The following is a 19,076-nucleotide window of genomic DNA, read 5'->3' as shown; positions in this document are numbered from 1 at the left end:
GTTGTGGGGTTGTTAACCAATGTCATAAAACAATATGTGTACTACTGTTTCATGAGAAACTATTTGTTCTATAAGCCTTCACCTGAAGTACAATAAAAAAAAAAGAGAGTTTTTACACTCACTGATTAAAAGATTTATCATAAAACTACTATAATCAAGACACCATGGTATTAGAATAAAGATAGATAAATAGATCAATGGAACAAAATAGAATACAGCAATAGACCTGGACATATATGGTCAATTGATTTTTGACAAAGGTGCAAATTCTGTGGAGAAAGGATAGTTTTCAACAAATAGTACTAGAATAATTAGATAGCCATGTGCAAAAAAATAAAGAACCTCAATCCATACCTCACACCATATACAAAAATTAACTCAAGATGGATCAGATCATAAACCTAGATGTTAAATCTAAAACTATAAAACTTCGAGAAGAAAACATACAAGAAAATCTTTCTGACCTTGGGTTATGCAAAGGTTCATAAGATATGACACCAAAAGCAGACCCATAAAAGAAAAAAATTGATAAATTAGATTTCATTAAAATTTAGAACTTCTGTTCTTCAAAAGTTACTGTTCAGAGAATGAAAAGACAAGTCACAGACAGAGAGAAAACATTTTTCAAATCATATATCTGATAAAGGATTTTATTCAGAATATATAAGTACTATCAAAACTCAGTAATAAGAAAAAAATAACCCATTTTTTTTAAAAGGGAAGTAAAAAGACAACCCACAGAATAGGATGAAATATTTGTAAATCATATACCTAGATGATTACATCCAGAATATATTTAAAAAAAAACTCTAGCAAATCAACAATAAAAAAAAAAAGCCAATTTTAAAATGGGCAAAGGATCTGAATAGTTGTTGTTAGATGCCTTTGAGTCAGTTCTGACTCATAGTGACCTTGTGTACAACAGAACGAAACACTGCCTGGTCCTGAGCCATCCTCACAATCGTTGCTATATTTGAGCCTGTTGTTGCAGCCACTGTGTCCATCCATCTCGTCGAGGGTCTTCCTCTTTTTCGCTGATCCTCCACCATCTGAATAGACATTTCTCCAAAGAAGGTATACAAATGGCCGATAAGTGCATCAAAAGACGCTCAATATCATTAGCATTAAGAAAATGCATATTAAAACCGTAATGAGATACCACTTCACATCCACTAGAATGGCTACAATAAAAAAGATAGATAATAACAAGTATTGGTGAGGATGTGGAGAAATTGGAACGCTCATTCATTGCTGGTAGATGCAGTCACATTGGAGAACCGTCTGGTAATTTCTCAGATGACTGAATGTGTAGTTACCATATAACCCAGCCAATCTGCTACTAGGTATATACCCAAGGGACATGAAAACATATGTGCATACAAAAGTTGCACATGGATATTCATAGCAGCCTTATTCATAATAGCCAAGAAATGGAAACAACCCAAATGTCCATCAACTGAGGAATGGATGAACAAAATGTTGTATAGCCATACAATGGAGTATGATTTGGCTACAAAAAGGAATGAAGTACTAATAAGTGCCACAATATGGATGATCCTTGAAAACATTACGCTAAATGAAAGAAGTCAAACACAAAAGACCACATATTGTGTGATTCAATTTGTATGAAATGTCTAGAATAGGCAAATTCATAGATAGAAAGTAGATTAGTGGCTGCAAGTGGCTAGGGTTATGGGGTTTCTTTTGGGGGTGATAAAATGTTCTGGAAGTAGACAGTGGTGATGGTTGCATAACTCTGTAAATATACTAAAAACCACTAATTTGAACACTTTAAAATGGTGAATTTTATGGTATGTTAATTATATCTCAAAAATGCAAAACAAATACAAAAAAAAAAAAAAAGGCAAAAGATTTGAACAGACACTTTGCCAAAGAAGATAACCCAAAACCAAAACAAAACAAAAAAAACTAAACCCGCTGCTGTGGAGTGGATTTTGACTCATAGTGACCCTGTAGGACAGAGCAGAACTGCCCCATAGGGTTTCCAAGGCTGTAATCTTTACGGAAGCAGACTGCCACATCTTTCTCCCACACGGAGTGGCTGGTGAGTTCAAACCATTGACCTTTCAGTTAGCAGCCAAGCACTTTAACCACTGTGCAACCAGGCTCCTTCTCACTAGTCATTAAACCACTGCTGTCGAGTTGATTCCGACCCACAGCGACCCTGGAGGACAGAGCAGAACTGCCCCATGGGGTTTCTAAGGCTGTAATCTTTATGGAAGCAGACTGCTACATCTTTCTCCCTGGTGGGTTCTTTCCGGTAGCAGCCAAGTGCTTATCCACTGGCCCACCAGGGCTCCTTCACTAGTCATTAGGGGAATGAAAATTAAAACACGAGATTCTACCATATACCTATTAGAATGCGTACAATTAAAAAGAATGACCATAGCACGTTTTGGCAAAGATGAGAAGTAACTGAAATTCTTACACATTGCTGGTGGGGAAGTAAAATGGTGCAATCACTTTGGAGAACAGTTTGGCAGTTTCATTAAAAGGCAAGCATATGCATACCACATGATCCATTCCACTGCTACTTATGTACCCAAGAGAGATGAAATCACACGTCCATACGAAGACTTAGAGATGAAGGCTCACAGCAGCTTTATTTGTAATAGTCAAAAACTGGAAACAACGCAAATATCCACTAATAGGTGAACAAATAAAACAAATTGTAATACATCCATACAGTGGGATACTACTTAGTAACAGAAAGAATGAAGCGTTGTTACACACAATAACATGAATAAATCTCAAAATAATCATGCTGAGTGAAAGAAGCCAGATAAAAAAGGGGATGCATACTGCATGTTATGGACTAAATTGTATCCCCAAAAAATATGTGTTGTAAATCCTAACCCCGTTTGGTTAGTAGCCCGAGCTCTTAACCGCTTCATCACCAGGGCTCCAGTTTCCTGAATACAATCAAACACTTCGAGGGACAGGGTAGCAGGGGCGGGGGTCTGGGGACCATGGCTTCAGGGGACATCTAGGTCAACTGGCATAACAAAGCTTATTAAGAAAATGTTCTGCATCCCACTTTGGTGAGTGGCGTCTGGGGTCTTAAAAGTTAGCGAGCGGCCATTTAAGATGCATCAATTTTTCCCAACCTACCTGGAGTAAAGGAGAATGAAGAACACTATGGACAAAAGGAAAGTATTAGCCCAAGAGACAGAAAGGGCCACATAAACCAGAGACTGCATCAGCCTGAGACCAGAAGAACTAGATGGTGCCTGGCTACCACCAATGACCGCCCTGACAGGGAACACAACAGAGAGTCCCTGACGGAGCAGGAAAAAAGTGGTGTTCAGAACTCAAATTCTAGTAAAAACAGCGGACTTAATGGTTTGACTGAGATTGGAAGGACCCCGGAAGACATGGCCCCCGGACTCTCTGTTGGCCTAGAGCTGAAACCATTCCTGAGGCCAACTCTTCAGATGAAGATTAGACTGGACTATGGGACGTAAAGTGATATGCAGGAGGAGTGTGCTTCTTAGCTTAAGTAGATACTTGAGTCTAAATGGGCAGCTCCTGTCCGCAGGTGAGATGAGAAGGCAGAGAGGGATCAGGAGCCGGTTGAATGGACATGGGAAATCAGGAGTGGAAAGGAGGAGTGTGTTGTCACAGCATAGGGAGAGCAACTAGGGTCACGTAACAATGTATGTATAACTTTTTGTATGAGAAACTGACTTGAATTGTAAACCTTCACTTAAGCACAATAAAATTAAATTAAAAAGAAAAAGAAGATCACCAAGGAGTCAAGGAACAGAAGATGAGTAGAGACATCTTTCCCCAGAGCCAACACAGAGAGAAAGCCTTCCCTAGAGCCAGTGCCCTGAATTCAGACTTCTAGCCTCCTAGACTGTGAGAAAATAAATATCAGTTTGTTAAAGCCATCCCCTTGTGGTATTTCTGTTACAGTAGCAGTAGATAACGAAGACACTTTATGATTCCATTTGGGGAAACTTCCAGGAAATGCAAACAAATCCATAGTGACAGAAAGCAGATCAGTGGTTGCCAGAGTATAGAGAGGGTGAGAAGAATGATAACAAAGGGACACAAGGAAACTTTTTGGAGTGATGGACATGCTCATTTTCTTGATTGTGGTGATGGTTTCACGGGTATATACATATGTCAAAATGTATCAAATTGTACACTTGAAATAGGTGCAAACGTATGTCAATTATACTTCACTGACACCATTAAAAATATATACAACCTACCCTGGAAGACATGGCCCCCGGATTCTCTGTTAGCCCAAAACTAAAACCATTCCCAAGGTCAACTCTTCAGATAAATATTAGATTGGACTATGGGACATAAAATGATACTCATGAAGAGTGTGCTTCTTAGCTCAAGTAGATACATGAGTCTAAATGGGCAACTCCTGTCCGTAGGTGAGATGAGAAGTCCGAGAGGGTCAGGAGCTGGTTGAATGGACACGGGAGTGGAAAGGAGGAGTGTGCTGTCATAGCATAGGGAGAGTAACTAGGGTCACATAACAATGTATGTAAAAATGTGTATGAGAGACTAACTTGAATTGTAAACTTTCACTTAAAGCACAACAATAAAAAAAAATAAAATAACCTAACTCTGAAGTAAGTTAATCACAAGGTCAAATATTGTCTGATCTCACGTCTATGAAATATCCAGAATAGGCAAATGCATAGAAATAAAAGTTTATTAGTGGGTTACTAGGGGCGAGAGGAAAGGTGAAAGGTGGCATTATTGTTTAGGAAGCACTGGGTTTCTGTTTATGGTGATGAAAAACTTGGCAATGGATATTGGTGATGGTTTCACGACATGATTAATATAATTGATGCCACTTAATTGTACACGTGAAAAACGTTAAGTTGACAAATGTGTTATATACATTTTTGCAATGACAGAAAAAGTTAAAAAAAAAAACTAAATCTTAAAAGTTTTTTTGTAGTCAAATAAGTTTGGAAAAAGCAACATACTCTAATCACCTCTTACAAGATCCATAAGGCTCAGCAGCTAACACACAGCTTCTAGGAAATCCTCACATAAAGGAACCTGTTTTCACTTTGTTCAACCCAGCATGTTCCAATTTTATTTGTACACAGAACCCCACTCCCACCCCAGCACTCTGTGACATACTATGGGGCCACTTTGGAAACATGCCTTAAACTCTTGCTGTGGACAATCAAGGCTAGGTGTGGGCTCCTGGATATCCCAGTGACCCATGCAGACTGGGTGCTTGGCATCTCCAGGCACAGAGAGGAGCTAACACAGTGCACGGGAAAGGGGGGTACAGAGAGGGGTCTTTCACCTCCTTTGTGGGTCAGTCATTCCACACCCTTCCACCCAGATCTCCAGGGGGATTACCTGGCAGCTCTCAGGGGGCTGGCCTTCGGCGGTACCTGGGTTTGGCTGCCTCCCCTGCTGGCTCTCAGGCTCTGTCCCTGAGCCTGGCTGCTGCAGCTCATCGAACGCTACAGGGACCCTGGGAGGTTGCAACCCCAGATTGCTCCCTGGCTTGGTCTCATCCTGGTCTGCTTGCAGCTCCCCGGCTCCTTCCTGGGGGGCCCAAGATGATTGTTTCTTCCTGGGGAGAAAGACAGGTGCACCTCAGCTCCCAGACCAAGACATTTTGTTTTCTATTCTTAGACTTCTTTGTGCTTTCCCCCTTCCCCCCAGCATCTGCACAGAGCTAGGGACACCGTAGGTGCACACTTAATGCCTGGGAGAATGAATGAAGGACCTACACAAATTCCTTAAATCTCAGATACTTTGATGTCAATGCTTAGGGGAGTTAGGATTTAAATCTTTCAGTATTATTTACTGCTTTTCAGGAAAAAAGAAAAATCAGAGAGAACTGGTGTTCAGAGAGGATGAAAGACTTGAAACTAGGGTCATAAAGCTAAAGATGAAAACTCTGAATTTGAATCTGCGTCCATTTGATGAAATCAGGTATCAGATATTCTGGAATATTTCCTCCAGGCTCATATATACATATATGAGAACTGCCCTATAGAGTTTTCTTGGCTATAATCTTAATGGAAGCAGATTACCAGGCCTTTTCTTCTGTGGTACTGCTGGTTGGCTTTAAACTGCCAAGCTTTGGGTTAGCAGTCGAGTGCAAACCATTTGTGCCATGTATTATACATATGTCTTCATATATAGAGAGGTTTGTCATCTTCAAATACATAATTTTACAGTTATAATCAAATTGCATATACAATTTTGTAATTTACTTTTTTCAAGTAACATTATAGCTTAAAATTTTCCCATGCTAAAAATCCTTCATAAACATGCTTCATAATGAAAGTACAATATCCCATAATTTATAGATAGCCATAATTTACGCAGCAACATGAGCCAGATTTAGAAGAGGATGTGGAACTAGGGATATCATTGCTGATGTCAGATGGATCCTGGCTGAAAGCAGAGAATACCAGAAAGATGTTTACCTGTGTTTTATTGACTATGCAAAGGCATTTGACTGTATGGATCATAACAAATTACAGATAACATTGTGAAGAATGGGAATTCTGGAACACTTAATTGTGGTTATGAGGAATTTGTACATGGATCAAGAGGCAGTTGTTTGAACAGAACAAGGGTATACTTCATGGTTTAAAGTCAGGAAAGGTGTGAGTCAGGGTTATTTCCTTTCACCATACTTATTCAATCTATATGCTGAGCAAATAATCCAAGAAGCTGGACTATATGAAGACAAACAGGGCATCAGGATTGAAGGAAGACTGATTAACAACCTTCAATAGGCAGATAACACAACTTTGCTTGCTGAAAGCAAAGATGACTTGAAGCACCTACTGATGAAGATCAAAGATCACAGCCTTCACAAAGGATTACATCTCAACATAAAGAAAACGAAAATCCTCACGATTGGACCAATAAGCAACATTATGATAAAGAGAGAAAAGATTGATGTTGTCAAGGATTTCATTTTACTTGCATCCACAATCAACACCCATGGAAGCAGCAGTCAAGAAAGCAAAAGACACATTGTATTGGGCAAATTAGCTGCAAGAGATCTCTTTAAAGTGTTAAAAAGCAAACATGTCACCTTGAGGACTAAGGTGCGCCTGACCCAAGCCATGGTGTTTTCAATGGCCTCATATGCGTGTGAAAGCTGGACAATGAATAAGGAAGACTGAAGAAGAATAGATGCCTTTGAATTGTGGTGTTGGTGAAGAATACTGAATATACCATGGACTGCCAGAAGAACGAACAAATCTGTCTTGGAAGAAGTACAACCAGAATGTTCCTTAGAAGCAAGGACGGTGAGACTTCGTCCAACATACTTTGGACATGTTATCAGGAGAGATCAGTCCCTGGAGAAGGACATCATGCTTGGTAAATTAGAGGGTCAGTGAAAAAGAGGAAGACCCTCAACCAGATGGATTGACACAGTGTCTGCAACAATGGGCTCAAGCACAGCAACAATTGTGAGGATGGCACAGGACAAGGCAGTGTTTCGTTCTGTTGTACAGAGGGTCGCTATGAGTTGGAACCCACTTGACAGCACCTAACAACAACGTGATTTACTTAACCATTTCCTTATTGTGGACATTTAGAGGATTTCTGATTTCTTAGTATTTAAAATAATGTGACAGTGGAAATCTTTGTGCATAAAGCCTAGCTTGAATCACCAATTATTTCTTTAGGTCAAGTGCCTAGAAGTGGATGGAGGGAAAGGCAGTTTAAAGGTCATTTAAACAAATTGCCAAATTGTTTAAACAGAGATTTTGAAATGGTTTACATTTTCACCAGCATGGTATGCAGTTGTGAGCGATGAGTTTGTCTTTTTATATGGCCTTTCTGGCCATGGTCTTGTAACTCCCACAAAACGATTGGGTGGCCCACCAAGGGGATTGGTCAGTTTTGTCATCCCACTAGGCTTAAAAAGGGCCAATCCCATGGGTTGGGGGTGGGGGGACCTCATTACCATCCAGAAGAAGAGCCAGGAGCAAAGGGCATACTTTATACCCAGGGTTCCTGCTCTGAGAACCTCCTAGACCCAAGAGATGGGGGAGCGCTATAACACTGGAGACCGCACAGGCAGGCAGCGGCACGGGACGGCAGCCAGCTGCAGGGACCGGCCCACCCGCAGAGCCAGAGTGAGAGAGCTGAGTGTCTTTGGGCAGGAGGCTTCCTGGCAGAGTAGGGTGCCTCCAGGCACTTATTGGTGGAGCGAAAGAGCTGTAACACTTGCCCAAGTAGGGCAGAAGCTGAGCCGGAGGGCCAGCGGAGAGCACAGGTGAGAGCGCCACCTGCCTGCGGGCACAGCTCAGAAGGAGCTCAGAGGTTGGAAGCTATCCTGACCGATGAACTCTATCCTGTCTCCTGAGTTGTTCCTGCTACTTCCAAGTTGATCCTGATCTTGAATGTAACCTGTTACTTCCCTAATAAACCCTGTAATGGTGACCATGTTCTGTGAATTCCTTGTGGCCATTGCAATGAATTATTGAACCCAGCTGAGAAGTAGCGTGCGGTGGGAGGGACAACTGGTGTCAGAATCGGTAAAAGGTTGGAGAGAGGAGTCATGTCTGACCTCCACCTCACAGGAAGCAGCTTTGGGCTGATGGTGATTATCATCCCCCCTGGTGAAGTTAGAGAACTTCGGCGCTACCATTTTACACCTGCACTTCTCTCAGGCAGGACCCAAACCTGGCTTTGATTCATTCCCCTCACTTTTCACCTAGAAAAGGTAATTTAGGAGTTTTGGGTTATAATCAAATTTAATTGATAAAGCTGGCTCATCTTTACTATTCCTATTACCCAAGTTTTTCATTTTGCCTCTCTTTGTCTCTCTTTCAATTTTCTTTTTTCTCCCATTTTCTCTTTTTAAAAAGAATACACTCTCACTGTAGAAAAGTTTTTTAATGTGTAGACTATTTAGAAAATAATAGCGATAGTACCACGTAAATCTTCGTGTGTTTCTGTGGCCCTCAGACTCTTTCTGGTTCCTTCATCTATTAATCCAGTGAACAAATATTTACAGAGCATCTGCTATGTGTCAGGCACAGTACCAGGCATGAGGGATTCAAGGCTGAACAAGACACATAAATGCCCCTTGAGTGAGACACACAAAAGGGATGTATTGTCTAGTAGGGAGCTGAGACAAACAGTTAACACAAATAATTACTTAGTGTGGCTCGTGCTGTGAAAGATGTACAGGGTCTCTAGCTGGGAGGGTCTACCTTAGCCTGGGAGTTCTCTCTTCTCTCCAGGTGGGTCACAAGGGGACTCTCCTGGACCCACTCTCTGAGAAGCCCCCCAGCTCACCCTGGCCCTGTCTGAGGCCTCAGTTCCTGGGTCCCAAGCTCCGGAGGCTGCTCCTCTGATGCTGCTGTGTGTCCAGGCTCCTTCTCTGGACCTTCTGGAGCTGATGAGGGCTGCTTCCCACCACCCATTTCTGGAGCATCTGGAAACACAGCCTGGAACAGAGACGCCCATTTGCTGGCTTAAGGGCCAGTCCCTTGGACCCATTCTTCAGGGATCCTCCACACCTCCTTGGGCAACCTCCTGGTCTCAGGCATGGGGAGACCCTGCCCCTGACTGGGTTAGGGGAAAGGTGTTGGAGAGAGGTGATGATGAGCCAAGGAGCAGGGAGAGAGAGGCTGGGGTGCGGGGTCTGGCCCAGCTGCGAACCTGTCGGTCAGCACTGGAAGCTCTGGCAGGAACTTGGGGTCCAGATCAGCACCTGAGTGGAGGGGATAGCCCTGAGAGCATATTGAGAGAGCATTCTGGGGGAGCTCAAAACACCTGCAGGGAGACTCAATGGGCAGCTCCTGTCTGGAGGCGAGATGAGAAGGCAGAGAGGGTCAGGAGCTGGTTGAATGGACACAGGAAATCCAGGGTGGAAAGGAAGAGTGTGCTGTCACAGTATAGGGAGAGCAACTAGGGTCACATAACAATGTATGTAAAATTTTTTGTATGAGACACTAACTTGAATTGTAAACTTTCACTTAAAGCACAACAATAAAAAAATAAAAATAAAATAAAAAAGCCTTTGCAGGGCCAAGAGAGGCCTTTCACAAATTCCACCACTTCAGAGCACAGGCTCTGGAACTGGGTTTCCAATCCCATCTTTGTCTATCACTCTCCAGGTGGGTGACCTTGAGCCAGCTTCAAGTCTCATCTGAGTCTGCAAACCCTAGATCACTGGCTCAATTCATTGATAATAATAGTTATAATAAAAGATTATGATGCAAACCAACTCTGAAAGGGCATCTACCTTGAGGCAAGGCCTGTGCCGGGTACATTCCAGGGATCACCCCAGCTAGTCCTCACCATGACACCAATGAGGCTGAAAGGGGTGCAGCAACATGTCCAAGGTCATACAGCAGGTTAAGTGGCAGAACTGAAACCCTACAACTATGTTTATTGAACAAATGAATGGGTGGGTGAAGGAAGCCCTGAATATTTGCCTCAACCACTTCCCAAGACTCCTCCCCCCAGGCTCTCATTCTGCCCCCATGGGAAGCCATGATCTATACCAGAGGCTACATGGAGAGGGCAATACTTAACCCAAGAAATGTTGACTTTTTTATGGTAGCACTTTTGGCCCTGGGGAAACTGTGTGAGGAGGAAGAGTCTTCCCTGTGGGCTTCCTTTCATGTTACTTGGCACTTATGAAAAGACACGTATTTGACGGAAAAGAGGCTGAGGGTTGTGTTGGAAGCTTGGGATGCAGGGAGGGGCTTGGGGAGTGGAAGGGTGGATGGGAGCCTTGAGCATCAGTCTGAGGGAATAAACATTATGATGGGGGCTGGAGGCCATGAAGATGACCTAGTAGGGTAAGTCATTTCTGTAATGTTCTCAATTCTTGTTTTGCTCACCAGCATCTCTTCTGGTAACAGAAGCCAGCATTCTTTTTGTGGGATTCTTCCCTTCTCCATCCAGTCATGGGGCTCATTAGGGCTGATGGAGCATCAGCTCTGACTCCAGTGTGCCAGGAGATCCAGGCCACTCCCCACCCCACCATGGTGACTGGTTCAGGGATGAGCATGTTACCACAATCTGGCCCAATGACAGTAGTGCCAGAGACCTGATTCATCTATTGCAAAGAGGCTATCTTCCTCTGCATATGCTAAGACGAAGGATGTAAGACAGAAAGATGTGAGCCTGAGTGGCCAGGGCCATCCTTGCTATCTTGTAGGGAGAGCCTGCCAGAGAATGAAGCCAACACAGAGGAAGGCTGAACCAAGAGATATTCATTTAGCACCTTGATCCAACCATACCTGAAGTCTACAGCTAGATGTGTCAGTTACCCAAGCTGTTTATTTTCATTCCTGCTTAATCCAGTTGAATTGGGTTTTGTAGCTGAAAGAATCATAGTTAAAGCAGTATGGGAGGAGGTCCAGGCAGAAGAGGGAAATGCTGCCAGCTAGGAGGGAAGGGGTCAGAACACAAGGTGTAGGTCCCTACCTGGCTGACTCCTGATCTGGTGGGCCCAACACCAGCCCTCTTGCTGGTGGTCCTAAGGTCAGGACTTGGCTGGGCCCCTGGAGCTTCGATCCTACCCTCCGTGTATGCCTGGGCATTTCTGTCTTCCATCATGCCAAGGCCAACGAGGGTACCAAGAGAGGGGGCATCAGCCACTGTGCTTCTGCAGGAGAACTTCAATCAAGTTTCCATGAATGCCATTACTTAACACTGCTTCAGCAGCCCACAGGGAGCCTGTAACATAGAGAGCATTGCTTAGTAAGGAACAGGGGCCAGGCCAGGCCCAAAAGGGGCATGCAGCAAAACCAGAGAGCTAATCTCATGCACTTTAATCATGCATTTTTCCTAATTCTCACAGCAGCCCTGAGAAAAGGAAGTCCAAGATCCAAAACCTACTAGGTCGCTGAACAGGATTTGAACCCTGGCCAGTTGGGTCTCCACACCCATGCACTTGCCCCTACAGCAGCATTTCCTAAAAGTTGTTCTCTGGAATATTGATCCCACAAGGTAGTACACACACACACACACACACACAGACTCCCAAGACTGCTTATTTCACAACATCAAATTGCCTTCAGAGAAGTTTCAGAGATTCATTCATTCACCCATGCACTTGACAAATGTTTACTGAGTGTGTGTGTTATGTATGTTTCTGTAATGTTCTCAAATCACATATGTATAAGGTACTGTTATGTTTGCCTTTGTAATGCTCTTAAACCACATATGTATAAGTCACTTATAATGTGAAGTCAGAAGTAGAAAATTTCTGAATTCAGAAATAGAAAAATAGATGTATGTGAAATATGTGAGGTACATTGTCAACAATCTCTCTAAATTGACTGTGCACCTCCATGCTGTGATAAAGAAAATGTAACATAGTTAAATCTCTGTGAGGTGGCTTTGAGACATTAAATCATAAACAAGACCTTAATCCCTAATCTTTTTTTTTTTTCCCCCTGGTGCTACAGTCAACGGACTACCCACCTGGAATGACAAGGTTAATCCCTAATCTTGAAGAAAAAATCCTGTATGCGGCTAATCTCTGACATTACAGAAAAAATGTAACACATTACTCTTTGTTAAACATTACATCATCTGGCCCTGATCATGTAAAGCCAAGGTGAGAAAATCATACATAAATCATGAACTTCAGCACATCCACTGAGAGGAAGCAGTGGCAGACTTTGCCTGTTGCCGCTGTCTTTGGACCCCAGCTACAAGGGACCTCCACCTAGCACAAGCCATTAAAGATAAAAGCCCAGAATCTAAAGATTTGAACTCTAACCATCTGACTAATCTTATACTGTCATTATTCTCTGGCCCTAGCTGAATATCTTATGTTCTCACCTGTGTGCCTTGTCCTGACCACCTTGCAAAAAACTAAATGAGTTTATGCGTGATAAACTTGAACATTTCTTTACTTATTTTAAAATTAAATCCCACAGGGCAATGTGCGCATGTCAGGTACAATGTCAGGCCTTGGAGACACATGGGGTGTTCCAATGGCTCTCCCAATTTACCAGGGGCATAGAGGAGGTTCCCCTAAGAGTTGCTGTACCAAATACCTTCCTCCTCCTTTTCCCCCAAACTTGCCTATTCTGCAGGCCCTTCCAACAGAGCTGCAGCCCCAGAGGCAAACAAGACCTGGGGTCCCAGGTGAGCTCCTACCCAGGGTTTTGGACCAGTTCCTTCCAGTTTGAACCCTTGCTGAGAATTTATATTTCCACCCCAGATACACTGAATCAGAATCTACGTTTTAGCAAGATCCCCAGGTGATTCTTAGGGCTTTTTTTTTTTTTTTTTTTTTGAGAACTGCTCTACTAGTGGTTCTCAGAATTGGTCCCTAACCAGCAGCATTAGCATTGGGAACTTGTAAGAAATGCAGATTCTCAGCAGGGGTTTGAAGCCCTGCCCCCACCCTAGGCACAGCTCCAGCCCCCAAAAGACCCCAACTCTCACTCGGCATGGAGAAGTTAGTGCTGTTGCCGAGTCCCTCTCTCTTCCCTTGGCGTTCCCCTCCTCCCTACTTTTCTGCCATTCGATTTCCTTAAGCATTCCCCTATCTTCTGAGTCGTCCTGCCCCAGCGGCAGATGACCCATCTGGGGAAAATCTCCTACCAGAACCCTCAAACACGCCCCCCATTGTCCACTGTCTTCACCTCAGCAGCTCAGTCTCCACCTCAGAATTCTTAGGCTCCAATATTCCACAACCTAAAGTTTTAAAGGGATGGAGACCCCAGAGCGTATCCAGCCACCCATCAGTCCCCATGTGGAGCTGGTTAACTAAGAATCTGGACCAGAAGGGGAAGCCCCAACCCTAGAAGAGGAGCATGGACTTAGAGGACAGAGTAGAGCTTGACAAACATAGACTATGTCCCCCTTTCAGAGCACTGGGTGCCCTCTTTTTTAACAGATTTATTGAGATATAATTCATTTACCATACAATTCACCCATTAGAAGTATATAGTTCAATGTCTTATAGTATACTCATAGAGTTGAGCAATCATCATCACAATCAACTTTAGAACATTTTCATTACCCTAAAAAGACACCCTATACCCTTTAGCCATTACCCCCTCAATCCCGCCATCCCACTCCCAACCCTAGGCAACCACTTATCTACTTTCTGTCTCTATAGATTTGCCTCTTCTGGATGGAATCTTACAATATGTTGTCTTTCATGTCTGGCTTCTTTCACTCAGCATAATGTTTACAAGGTTCACCCATGCTGTAGCATGTATCAGAACTTCATTCCTCGTTATGGTTAAATAATTTTCCATTGTGCTTTTACGTCATCTTTTGTTTATCCATTCATCCGTGCATGGACATTCGGGTTTTTCCATTTTTGGCTATCATGAACAATGTTTCTATGAACATGCAAGTGCAATTTTTGTGTGGACATATATTCTCGTTTCTCTTGGGTATATTCCACTCGTAGGTAAGAGTGGAATTGCTGGGTCATACGGCAACTCTGTGTACTGTGCCAGGTATAATGCCAGACTTTTCCAAAATGGCTGCACCATTTTACATTCCTACCAGCAGTGTATTAGAGTTCCAATTTCTTTACATCTTCACCAAGACTTGTTTTACCTGTCTTTTTGATTCTAGCCATCATAGTGGGTGTGAAGTGGTATCTCATTGTGATTTTGATTTGCATTTCCCTGATGGCTAATGATGTTGAACATCTTTTCACAGGCTTATTGGCCTTTTGTATATCTTCTTTTGAGAAATGTCTATTCAAAACCCAAATGTCCATCAATTCTTTGCTCATTTTTAAATTGGCTTATTTGTTTTTTTATTACTGAGTTGTAAAATGCTTTATATATTCTGGGTACAAGTCTTATCAGATACATGATTTGCAATATTTTTCTCTCTTTCTGTGGATTGTCTTTTCACTTTCTTCCTTTTTTTGTTTTCTTTTTGTGAAAATCTACACAACAAAAATACACCAATTCAACAACTTCTAGATGTACAATTCAGTGACACTGATCAGATTCTTCAAGTTGTGCCACCTCTCTCAATATTCTTTTCCAAATTACTTCACTATCATTAACATAAACTCACTGCTCCTTAAGCTTCTCATCTAACCTTTCAAGTTGCTGTTGTCAATTTGATCACATATAGATAATTCTTTAAAAGGGCACAATATTCAAGGAAAACATTCTTTACTAATTAAGCTAAACTACTGTTTGGTTTACAGCTGACTCCAGGGAATAGTTTCAATTTAGGTTTAAAGATTTCATCTGGGCAATAGTTTCAAGGATCTTTTCACTTTCTTGTCCTTTGAAGCACCAGAGTTTTTAACTTTGATGAAATCTATCTTTTTTTTTTTTCTTTTGTTACTTGTGCTTTTAGTGTCAGGTCTAAGAAACCACTGCCAATCCAAGGTCATAAAGATTAATACCTGTATTTTCTTGTAAGAGTTTTATAGTTTTAGCTCTTACATTTAGGTCCATGATGCATTTTGAGTTAATTTTTGTATATGGTGTGAGGTAGTGATCTAACTTCATTCTTTCGCATGTGGCTACCGAGTTGTCAAGGAGCCCTAGTGGTGCAGTGGTTAAGCATTCGGCTGCTAACCGAAGGGTTGGTTTGAACCCACCAGCCACTCCATGGGAGAAAGATGTGGCAGTCTGCTCCCATAAAGATTACAGCCTTGGAAACCCTATGGGGAAGTTCTCCTCTGTCCTATAGGGTCACTATGAGTCGGAACTGACTTGAAGGCAATGGGTTTACCCAGTTGTCCTGGCACCATTTGTTGAAGACTCTTCTTTCCCCCATTGAATTGTCTTGCACTCTTTTCCTTGTGGAAAGTCAGTTGACCATAAACGAGGATTTGCTTCTGGGTTCTCAATTATATTACACTGATCTATATGTCTATTCTTACGTCAGCTATCACACTGTCTTGCTTCCTGTATCTTTGTAGTAATCAGGAAGTGTGAGTCCTCCAACTTTGTTCTTGTTTTTCAAGATTGTTTTGGCAGTAAAAATCCTTTTATAAGGGGTTTCCCCCTCTGAGAAATGGGGGACATTTCTCAAAGATGGGAATGTCTATGATGTTAGGAAAATACAAGAGACAAAGATGCTAAGCGACCTATAAAATATAATTTAGGAGGCCACCAAGGAAAGCCTCATATCAAACCCCCCACCTTGGTCTTGGACCTACCAGAAAGCAACTGGCTGAATCACAGTGAGATGTTACATCCCTGCTTACCTCCTCACACATAGTTTGGCTCTATCTGAGCATATACTCTGCCTGTTGGATTGAATTGAATCCATTTGCTACATAATACAGCTAAACTGGGATTAGATGGTAAATTCAATTATTCACAGCAGCAGATGGTTTAGGAGTGCTTTTCAGAAATGCCCAGCCATGTGACCAGCATTTGAGAATAGGTCGGAGGACTGTCTGGCTCCAGGGCAGTATAGTTTCCTCAGCTTTGTCACTGTTTCAGTGGCCTCCACAATGAGTATAACAATCCTGCCCTGCCTACCTTCCAGGGGTTACTGTGTCAAAGTAAGCTCTTCCAGACAGCCTTCCCTGACTGCCCTCAGGCTGAATGAGGTCACTCTTCTCTTTGCTCCCACAGCCCCCTGTGAATCTCCTCCATCACAGCACCTTTCACTCTGTAGTGTAAATGACTGTTTTCTTCTCTGTCTTCTCTAATCTCTGAGCTCCATGGAAGCAGAAGCTAACTTGGCCTCCTCTCAGCGACCCCATTACCTGGCATACGGTAGGTGTTCTATGCTTGTCGTTATTAGACTGAACTGAGTTGAAAGTGTTCTGAACACATTTTAACACCTGTCTGCCCTCAAGCCTGGGCCTGGTACAGTGTAATGATTCCCTCTGGTGCCCATGACAAGGAAGATATCTCACCTGTCACAGCTGCATGCAATGGCCCAAAATAGTCACCGTGGCCCGCCTTCATGCTGATTGTCTTCCAGAATGGAAGTGATGGAACTCATGCTGAGAGGAGACACTATCCCAAAGTTCAGTCCCTGAGAACTGGTTCTACATGCTCTCCCAGCTGGAAGTTTTTCTGACTCAGTGGGTTCATGTGCTTTACCTCTGGTATACTCTATTTCCCCCATGTTTGTTTACCACACACTGGGACAGGAGTCAGAGGGTAAGAGAGAAAATGGTGGCTCACTCCCAAATAGCCACTTCGCTTTGGTATGTAGCAAGTTAAACACATACGCACACACATTCATTCATTCATTCCTTTGCTGAGCACTTATTTTGTGCTAGGTCCGATGCTGTGGAATACAGGTGTCAAAGGTGAGTGGGAAATGGTCCTTCCCTCAAGAAGTTCACAATCTAGTAGGAGAGAAGACATAAACAGAGTAATGAGAATGTGAGGGGATAAAATTGCCAGTGTGGAAATGTACCCTTCCCTTCCCTCCCAAGATCTCTCCTCCTTCACTCTCTAAGGGGAGTTCTGTCTTTGCCACTCCAAGACCTTAGGAAATATAAGACAGGACCTGCAGTGCAGTGGTTTCTCTTTATATATGGCCTTTCTGGCCTTGGGTTTATAATTCTGCTAAAAATAATTGCTTGAGCCACCGCCTGCCCTGTGATTGGTCTATTTTATGCACCTTGCAGGGATTAGCCAGTTTACTATACAAATAGGGTGCATAAAACCACCTAATAAGGATTAAATGACCTTGCAGGGATTGATCGGTTTGTGGCCATGCCTTGCAATTAAGGAGCTTGCTTATATAAGGGCCAATCCCACAAGGGGTTGGGGGGAAGTTCTCAATACCATCAAGAAGTGTCTGGAGCAGAGCATGTCCTTTGGACCTGAGGTGCCTGTGCTGAGGACCTTCAAGACCCAGGAGAAAGACAGGCAATGGGAGAGAAGGAACCTCCTAAAAGAGTTGTAATATGGGTCAGGAGCTGTAACATTGAAGGTGGTGTGAGACAGGCGTGAGATGGTACAATACGGCAGCAGCAGTACGAGTGGTGGGAACCACGGGACCAGTAGATGGCTGCAGTGGTACTTGCCAACACAGAGGGAGAGAGCGAGAGCTGAATGCCTTCTGGCAGGGGCTTGCTGGCAGAACAGGGTGCCTCCAGGCACTTGTCCTTGGAGCCAAAAGAACTGTAACACTTGCTGGAGCAGGGCAGAGGCCTGGGAAGGCCCAGCAGCAGAGGCAAGGCCCAGCAAGGCCCAACAGCCAAGAGAAGCGCCACCAGCTGGCACGACCAAGAGAAGAAGCTGAGAGAGCTGTCTTGGTTGGAAGCTGTGCTGATTAACAAACTGTATCCTATCTCCTGAGTTGTATCCTGTTACTTCCAAGCTGATCCTGACCCCGAGGTGTAGCCTGTTACTTCCCTAGTAAACCACAGAATCATGAGTATGGTCTGTGAGTTCTGTGTGGCTATTAAAATGAATTATCGAACCCAGCAGAGAAGTAGGAAGTGCCATGGGTGGGGACAGCTAGCACTAAAAATGGTGAGATTTCAACCTCATAGAAACCAGCTTTGTACTGATCCTGATTTTCATTCTTCTTCCTGAATTTAGACACGCTCTGATGCTAGATTACAGGACAACAAAACTAGGGGGATTAATTCCAGTATTCTGGGTCATTTCTCAGTTTCTTCCTTGTTATGGAGAATCAGGGTAACGAGCAAAGCTGAAAGAAAAGGTTAAAACAATTCATATAATGAAGAGCTTACACAGAGTGAGTAAAAAGGGAAGGGAGAGGTAGGGACCGGAGAGAGTTTGGGAGCATTCCGTGAACCAGAGATTTGAGATCAGCTGTGGCCCGCACAAGGAGCCCTGGTAGTGCAGTGGTTAAGCGCTCGGCTGCTAACCAAAAGGTCAGCAGTTCGAACCTACCAGCCGTTCAGCAGGAGAAAGATGGGGCAATTGACTTCCGTAAAGATTACAGCCTAGGAAAGCCTATGGGGCAGTTCTGCTCTGCCCTGTAGGGTCGTTGTGTGTTGGAATCAACCTGATTGCAATGGGTTTTGGTGGCCCACACAGTGCCTGACATATTGTTGGCACTCAATAAATATTTACGGGATGAATGAGAGAGTGGGAGGAGGAGAAGGTATTTTGAGAATTTGACTATAGTTAGACATCGTCATTACCAAAAAAAACCCACTGCTGTTG

General features: G+C 43.2%; 1 protein-coding gene across 1 annotated transcript in view; it reads right to left on the bottom strand.

Annotated features, from left to right (window-relative positions):
* The window catches only part of LOC101353055 (spermatogenesis-associated protein 21-like), a 12,574-nt gene extending 1,006 nt beyond the window's left edge, over positions 1-11,568 (bottom strand). The window contains exons 1-3 of the mRNA XM_004377278.2: positions 11,440-11,568; positions 9,295-9,446; positions 5,368-5,587 (exon numbers count right to left, since the gene is read on the bottom strand). Of these exons, the coding sequence (XP_004377335.2) occupies positions 5,368-5,587; positions 9,295-9,446; positions 11,440-11,568 (501 nt within the window). The remainder of the gene's footprint in view (positions 1-5,367; positions 5,588-9,294; positions 9,447-11,439) is intronic.
* Between the last annotated feature and the right edge of the window lie 7,508 nt (positions 11,569-19,076).

The sequence above is a fragment of the Trichechus manatus genome, unplaced genomic scaffold (assembly GCF_000243295.1).
Source record: "Trichechus manatus latirostris isolate Lorelei unplaced genomic scaffold, TriManLat1.0 scaffold00048, whole genome shotgun sequence".
NCBI classification, from domain to species: Eukaryota; Metazoa; Chordata; class Mammalia; order Sirenia; family Trichechidae; genus Trichechus; species Trichechus manatus.
Note: the sequence above shows the minus strand (reverse complement) of the source record. Positions and strands in the feature narration are given on the sequence as shown.